The 9,033-nt window shown below is 38.2% G+C and overlaps 1 protein-coding gene across 1 annotated transcript; it reads right to left on the reverse strand.

The window, feature by feature from the left end:
- Positions 1 to 1,062: 1,062 nt before the first annotated feature.
- LOC128743263 (TBC1 domain family member 19) lies at positions 1,063 to 7,837 on the reverse strand. Its single transcript, XM_053839809.1, has 6 exons — positions 7,802 to 7,837; positions 7,501 to 7,737; positions 2,015 to 2,761; positions 1,779 to 1,916; positions 1,382 to 1,716; positions 1,063 to 1,318 (listed from the first exon to the last, which is right to left on the reverse strand). Exons 1-6 carry the CDS (start codon positions 7,835 to 7,837, stop codon positions 1,063 to 1,065), a joined length of 1,749 nt encoding a protein of 582 aa, XP_053695784.1.
- Positions 7,838 to 9,033: the final 1,196 nt, after the last annotated feature.

Consider the following 9,033-nt stretch of genomic DNA (forward strand, 5'->3'; position numbering starts at 1 on the left):
GTCAAAACTCTAGTGCGCACGTTTTCTTTGGTTTTGGGTTATTGTGCGCGCGAGTAACTGTGTTGCAAAAGTTGGCGCGAGCGTTCGAGGATTGATATCTTTTGACCGGTAAAACCAATTCTTATGAAATTTTGTATATATATTCGTAGTGTCAAAACCTCTCGTTTGATATTAAAATAATTGAAATTAGGTAAATTATCTTGGTTAAAATCATTATAAATTATTGTTAATTTTGGTGTGCTGTATACGATTGCTCATAACTTTCAAATTAAACGTCCAATCTTAAAACCATTCAATAGTGATCTATCCGGCTATATTACCTGCCAAATAAAACTAATAGCGCATAAATCGGTTTGGCCATCTCTGAGAAACAGGCGATCATTTGAACCTTATCAAAAATGGTTTTTTAAGGCTAACTTTTAAACTGCTTGTCCGTTTTCAATAAAACTTGGTAAAAAGTTTAGTAACAGCAAGATCTTTCGTTTGGTACTAAGATTGTTAAAATTGGTTGCGTAGTTCAAGAGAAACGCGTGTCACGTAGTTTTCACATTTTTGCTTATAACTTTTAAACGAAACGTCGGACCGCAAAGCAATTCAATAGTGATATACTAGACAATAATACCTTTCAAACAAAAGTAAAAGCGATCAAATCAGTTCAGCCATCTTCGAGAAACAGGCGATAGAAAATGAGCTGCACATACGCACATACACACATACACACATACACACATACACACACACACAGACATTGCTCAGTTCGTCGAGCTCTATCGATTGGTATATGTCATTCGGCCCTGCGGGCCTCGGATCAATTTCGTGTTTTTCGACCAATTTCTAAACCTTTGTTATATAGTATAACAAAGGTAAAAACGATATTTTTCTAACGAAACCTATTATACGTAAATATCAAAAACTACCACAGTTAATACATGTAAGAAATTTATGTTCAATCTATTAGCACCTTTCTATATCATTATTCATTTAAGCCATTGCACCACTGTTTTCGACAAATACCTTTATTTGCTCTTAATCATTTTCAAGCATGAAAATGTTTCGTAGCACTCAGTCTCGCGACAACGTCAGTTGGATTAACGGTAGCACCTTAACGGAAGACAAGTCCGACAGAATAGCTTCGATATTCTCCAAAGTCACAACTTGCATTAGGCTTTCTCGGCGGAAGCTCATTATTATGAGAGCAAGCAGCGAAAGAATCTCCAAGCTATCATAGCCAAGAATGAGATCCCAAAGAATAAGCAATTGCTCTGGTGGTAGGTGGCCACTAAAAGCACGCATAAGCCATTTAAAAACCACGCGTATTCTAAAAATACAACAATGTTGATACAGAAAATATTACCATCAGTATAAGCAAACATGCACTTACGGTTGAATCTGTAGCTCACGAAAGTGTGACCAAAGTTGCGGCTCGTGAGTTTGCAAAAGTTTCTCGAACAACAAACATAGACTGACAATACCCTGCGGATGGGTGTTGATGGTTGTTAACCGATAGCAGTAACGTACGTAGAAAACGCGAAAGGTAAAGTACAACGACACAGGATTGTCGTAGAGGTAGCAAAATGGCGCTGCCAACATACATATCCCGTGAAATGGAACAAAACCGCACGCAGGCCCTTCGTATTGCTTCAGTTTGGCTGAGCTGGTGAACTCCGTTTGAATCATTTGGCTGATTTCTGCATCGCGACTAAAACACAGCATAATCTGTACCAATATGATATCGATTAAATTAATCACAAATCAAACTGTATAAAAAGAGACAATACCTGATACAGAATATCCTCGAACACAAAATAACGGTCATCATTAGTAGCCGTTAATTGAACATCTTTAAATACAAGTTTATCAACAATTGACTCGGTAGTAAGTACCTGTTGTTTCAAATTTTCCCAGTGTTCGACATTCTAGATTAAAAATAAACAAGAACCAAATAGATTAGTAGCATTGAACTATGTACGTCCTACCTTTGGTCCCTAATGACCTGATCATGCACTAGGCTTACATGTGCTTCCACTTGACTTCCAAGAACGTAGGCCCACAGCGGACCTCGCAATGGAGGCGGCGTGATTCCTTTCTTCAATGCCTGCTGGCAGAGTGGTGCGTGGCGTGTTTTTAGGATTTTCTGACATGTGACTGACCAATCGCCGGTACTGCCGCTGTTGTCGTTACGCAGCAATTCCGAAAAATGGACTCGTAGCTCAAAAAGATTTTTAACCGGGAGTGAAATGTGCGAAAACTCCCACTTTGGAAGGAAGCTGAAAAACGATTGAATTAGTTTAAGCTTGTTGGCGATTTGCTGTGACGAGAAGCGAAAGTATCGTCTGTACTCTGTTTCGTCCTGCTTGACGGGGCCTTTCAAGGAGAGAAGCACGTCTAGTAGATCCTTCGGTGCATACACTGGGCGATAGTTGGTCAGATCAATTTGATAGTTGCTCAGTTCGTCCCATTTGGCTAGAATCTCCTCCCGGTCAGTAACAATTCGCATTTGACCCTGCAGTTGCGCCTTCGATTCGGAACACATTGAATTTAATGACTTACGAACACGACGTTCCCACTGAATTCCCGCCCGTTTCAAATAGTTCAGGGGATCACTGGATGGCAGCGTCGGTTTTGAGTCAGCCTTTAGTGAATTTCTAATCAGATGGTAAATGACGTTACGAATTTCAGTTTCTAGCCCGTTGGATTTGATCGCAGCCTCCAGCGTATGGCGCATATCATCTTTGTCCACTTCCGGCGAACAGGCAAGCTTCTGAAATTTTACATCGAACGGGGTCCATTTGGTCAAAGTTGAACACATTGCGGATGTCGTAAATAAAATCGTACGCTACAGTATACCTACTGAAAACGGTTCACACAAATCGGAATAAATGAGCGCAAAACTTTACTGAGTAGAAGGCAACATGATACGAAAGGAAAATTGATTCTTTTGCGCACTGCATGTACGTCGCTTTTTTGGTGTATGATTGTTGGTATAAGAACGTTTGGTTTGAACATTAGTTTTATGTTATGAATTTTGTTAACTTGACACTATTCCTACTTAAAAGAAAATAAATATTGGTTTGGTTTGCAATGTACGAAACATAAAAATATGGTAGACCCAACAAATAATGCTGTTAAAATATAGATTCCATGAATCTTTTATTCGATTTAACATGGTATTTTCATAAGGTGAAAAAAAAACATTTCGAATTTAACATAAAAAGTCTATAACAAACAGGTTATATAGATTGTAGTCAAAATTCTGTCGACTGAATGAATTCTTGTTGAGCACCATCGCATTAATAGGGTGTTTGAGTTCGTGCCTTGGTCGTCGGATCCCCGAGGTCACGTGTGGTCTTTCTGAGATCGTATTTCATGGTTACCACCCAGTTAGATTGACAGCGCATTACGGCTTTATGATGTTATTAGAACAAAATGGAAGAAGTCTGAAGTAACTCCGTAACCTCGAAGTTTTTCCAAGCATGTATTTCAACCTCACGTTTGAGATCACGAGCATACAGTCCTTCACTTTCCTGGCCGAATACAGCCTCGTGCCATTGCACGAAAAATGTTGTAGAAAAAAGTACTTAAAAAACATCATAGAAAAATGAAATCGGAAAAGGATATGAAGAAAAAATTTATTTCTAAAATAAAAAGTTGGTAGCATAACATTTTATTCTCTGAAAGTTTGACAACAATCGTCGAACAGGGTGGCCACTCAGTCGGGAAAACCGGGAAAAAGTCGGGAATTTCACAAATAAACCGGGAAATACCCGCCCGAGAAGTTTTTTTTTCAATAGCTGCATTTTTTCAATCAAAATCTTCAGGGCGCCTTTCAGGTTTTTTTCATCTCGCCACTTCAGTTTGAGTTCAGCTCAGTTCATTCGGCTCACTTCTTCGGAATTGTGATTTGAACCCGAACCCCGCTCCACTATCCTCTTGGTTCGATTAACAGCGTCCAATTGACCGAAGTGTGTTAGTTCGGCTGGTCAATACGTACTTCGTTTACTTACGAGTTATACCAGAGACAGACATACAATTGTACCAGCGTTGTACCTGTACAATTGTATGTCTGTCACCGTGTACAACGATAGAATCACGCAAGAAAAGTGGTACAACGGTGGTTTCTGTACCTACCTCTTTCACCGTTGTACGAAGCTACAACTGCTCGATTTTTACTGCGCGCAGCGCCAATGACTGGTAGTTGTGATAACAAAAACTAAGCAGAATTTTAAATAAATTATTATTTTGCAAGATTTTGGCAAGGATTTAACGCTAAACGCTCGGCATTTTGAAATTTGTGTTTACATTTCGTGAATAGGAACAAATACCAACGCTTAGACCATACAATTACAGAATATCAGTGATGAGCACTACCACGTACAACTTACAGCAATATGTCTGTCACCCTTCCGTTGTACATGTACAACGCTGTACACGTACAAGGCTGGTACAATTGTATGTCTGTCTAGGGTATTAGATCGACACCACACTAGCAAATGGCACCTTCACTAGTCGTTCACCGAGCGGAAAACAAAATATTCCAAAATCTTATGGAGACTTGTGAGGCATTATTAGGGGCAAGTCACCCATAACCGGACACTTAAGGATTTTGACATATATAAAAGCAACACTGCATAACTTCAGTTTTTTTCACTGGAAGAGTAACATAGAAAACTATTTTCCAATAAAAAAGGATACACGTACTTGAATCACTAATGAACCATTTTAGAAGCGAAATGAGAAATCGAAAAAAATCATTACTTAAAAATTGTGTCTCCCAATACCAGACACTTATCAGAAATCATAATGTAAACCAATTAAGGACTTATATTTCTGAATAAAACATGCCAACATGTTTAAAATCTCTTATTGCTTGCATACTTGCATACTTGAATGAAACAGGCTGCTTTGCTTTTCCCGTGTAAATCTTATGGGAGAGTTTGCTCTAACTCTTTTATTCATACGGCCTAATGGCACGTGTCCCACCCCAGTGTGGGATGGAACCTTGACACGTCAGTAATTAACCTTCTAACGGGCAACATAGAAAAAATAATGTGAACAAGCTAATGAATATTTTTTCATGAAATTTAACTCAAAATTTGATATTCATACAAAAATGCATGCATATCATACATTTTTTCACGAACTTATCCGCTAAAACAAACTTGCATCCGTTAAGAACCATCCCGCGAGTAGGAGCTTTGAAAAACTTGACCCCCGATAATTGGTTGTAATCGACTTTCGCATAAATTTCTCCTCCATGATCCATTGCGCTTCGTTAGCATCTAGTCGTACAACTTACATGCCCGAATTCTGGCCTGCTCGGTGCCACCTGGAGCCTTTCAAATTCGCCGTACAGTGTAGCAGCCATCTTCAGTTTTTTCTCCAAATCAATCTGAGATATTGGGATTAACCTTAACTTTCCGAAAAAAAAACTTTCCGAATGATCTTTACCCGCAGTTGACGATCAAGGGTTTCACTCCCACGTTTGGTTTGCACTTTGCGGGCAGTCGTGAGAATTTTCTAACATATTTTGTTAAAAAGTTTTTGATAACTCACGCCTCTATAACTTTGGGATAATCCAGCAGTTTTGCCTGCACCTGAGTTGACGCTGATGGTTTTTGGGGTTGACTGTGTCAATCATTTTTATTTTCTCCGCTTGCATGATAAATATTTCGGAATCACATTAGTTTTAGACTACAAAAAATATAAATCAAGCAGAACTGTTTACAAGCAACATAACGCAGTCAAAAACTTGCATATCCGACTGAGAGCACCGCTATCGCCAAATTAAATTGCCCCATTTCTAAACGATCTAAGCTTAATTTATTTAAATTGAACAATTATCTTTATCAAGACTTCAAAACGGTTTCTCAAACGGTCAAACAATTTTAAAGTAATCCGACCAGTTGAAAAATTTTTCGGTCGGGAAAATCATACATAAACCGGGAAAAAGTCGGGAAAAAATCGGGAATTTGAAATTTGAAATTGAGTGGCCACCCTGGTCGAATTCTTTCTTGTGATGCGGTTTGATACCAAACACCCTTTAAAATCAGTATAAATTCTTTTTTTCTGTATGGACATCATCACTGCGATCAGTATTTTGATCTATTGTGACATCGACAATTTGTTTGTTTTCTGTATGCCATATGTACTTGTACTTCGTTCTTTTTTGCAGTATCGCTGTATAGAGAGCGAACTGCTTATTATTCGTGCTTGAGTATCGGTATTTTCCACCCTTTTTTCCTTGTACGCATTTTACTACTTTTCAATCAATCTTATTCTCTAGCATTCAGGAAGTGCGGAGACTTGTTATAATTCGCGCTTGGGCAAGAGGCGTCACTACGCACCTCGAACCAATACCACTGTTATAACTTGCCCTAGTAGGTACTTACCTTTTTCATTGTTGGCAAAATCAGAATTTAGTATGAAGGAAGAATGTGGAAAGAAAATAAACCCCTGCTGGAATTACTCAACATTGAAAGGCCGGATTGTATTAAGATTCGTACCCACGACCATTTACGGCCCTTAAGTACAAATGTTTAGATTTAGATCTTTTTTAGCCAAAACTCCAGAATTTTGCGAGTCATAGAAACGTTTGGGGAAATCAATCGTCTTGACTGCCTAGCAATGAAAGTGGCGCTCCAATTTGATATCACTTTCGTATGACACATTTTCTGTTGTAACGTCACGGATTTTTGCAACCTTGCGATAGGATTTTGTCGACAACTTTTTCAAATATCACAATACATTCGGATAAATTATTGATTTTTTTATAGAAGTTACAATGAACACAGAATTTGCCACTTTTTCAACTTTTTACTAAGTGAAAATCTTACCCAATCGGAAAACTTATTTGAAGGATTATAAATGCACTTTTACTATTTGTTTATGGTTAGGAGCGTTTAACATGGAATAATAAGAAGCAAAATTGGATAGATGGGAGACGGGACACGAAAAAAGATTTAAAAGTCGGGTTTCACATTTTAGCTACCTATATTAGAAAGACCAATTACAGTTTTTCTTAATTAGAATGCGACTGGATACTCAATATATTCACTTTGCATGTACGCAAAAATGTTGGATTGAAAACTTTGAATAAAACAAAATAAACAAAACCAATCCATGATATGCTTATTACATATCTAGGAAATCGATTTCGTCCTGTCGAAAATTATGATACGAATCGAACTCACATTCAACAGTTTTTGTTTTTTTTTGCGCCAATGAAAATATTCAGTGACGAAGGTAAAAGAATGGAAAGCAACAACCTTTCAAGAGAATTGAAATGAACGAAACGAAATTGACAACCACTAATAAACCAGATAGTAACATTATGGCTGAATTGATAACCTATAAATGAAAGTATACAGATGCTAAGCTATACTAATGCTATGTATTGAATATCGATTCCTACATGTCAATGTAACTACACTATTCAAGCAGAGTATACAGAAGATATACGATAAATCATGGAACGATTATATTATGCTCAGAAGCTCCTACCTGAACCATCTTGTACAAGCTGCCGTAGATTTTCATTGCCTTAATATCTTCGGCCAGTTTGAGTGCGGTATGATGGATGCTGGCATCCTTTAACTCCTCCATGCGCGGTGGTTTGCCAGAGTCCTTAGTGCTGTTGGAGGGGGACGATTCACCGGACGAACTGGGCTGCTCGGTGTCGTCCTGTTCGGCTTCCAAGGCTGCTTCGACTGCTGCCGCCGTGGCTGGTTCGATCACGAGCTGCAAAGACACTGGTCTGTTCGGAAAGTACTTCCTTCGTGGTTACCAACATCAATCAACTCACCTTGTTTTCCCGCTTTACTTCTGCCCATTCCGGCATTCTGGTGCGTTGCTTTGGTAGCGCGACGTTTTATATTCAAAATCCGCTGAACCCAGGGGGGAATGCGAAATTGCCTTTGCTATGAAAATCGGGGTCACCGCGGGTAATGACACAACCACTACCGTTACGTTACAGAAGGTTCCCTTTCCTGAGGGATCGAGACAGGCTAATTAATCGTGGCACTCCCTTTTTCAATTTTTCGTTCTTTGGACATGTATTTCGGGAAATGTTTAGGCTTTATGATTTGTCGATAAAGGTATGTTTTAGTTTATTTGCGGCCAACTCATAGAACAAATGCGAAATAGAAGCGAAGAAAACTTAAATAAATCATTTGTAGTAAATAAATAACTGAGTGTTACTATAGAAACATGTTTGCTGGAAAATCAAGTCGCTCCATTTACTATCCTATGTGTGACTAACAAGAGCAGACGAGAACTAAATGCAACTGGAATCGAAACGAAATTCAAAAATTTGATACCTTGGGTGCATCAAAATCCGGATACCTTTACTAATTTATCGTAATTAAGTTGTAATACAGTCAGTCCAGGAAGTATTCGGACAGCAAGCATCGAATAAATTTTACTTTTATCAGGGATGGTTCGATCACTTTGACTTAATTTTGATTCATTTGACAGTACCGTCTTAACGGGGCCAGATATGACAAAGTTAAATATGGGACATTTGTAGAACAAGTTATTATCTATAATTTTGCAGAACAAAGTTTTGCTGCATCTTTTGTAGTTACGGCGCTACAATGCTAGTATCTTGTTAGTGAATAAATGAATGTTCATTTAGTCACTGATGAGTTACTAGCGTTGTAGCACCGTAACTACAAAAGATACAGCAAAACTTTGTTCAGAAAAATTGTAGGGATTAGAACTGGTTCTACAAATGTTCCATATATAACATTGTCATAGTTGGCTCGGCTGAAACGGTACTGTCAAATGAATCAAAATTGAGTCAAAGTGATCGAACCATTCCTGACTTTTATTAATAATGCTCAGTATTTTTGTAAAGAATGGTAATATTTTTTTAAAACAATGTTTAACTAAAGGTAAAGCATGTTTGGTTGCAAGGCATTAATTAGTAGAAAAGCTTTCCGTTGTAAAGAAGTTTTGATAAAGCTGGGATAATTATGGAGTTCCCATCGACTCTTTACCACACAATTCCGAGTTCTGCGCGTTTTGCTTTAATTT

This window comes from Sabethes cyaneus, chromosome 3 (assembly GCF_943734655.1).
Source record: "Sabethes cyaneus chromosome 3, idSabCyanKW18_F2, whole genome shotgun sequence".
Classification (NCBI taxonomy): domain Eukaryota; kingdom Metazoa; phylum Arthropoda; class Insecta; order Diptera; family Culicidae; genus Sabethes; species Sabethes cyaneus.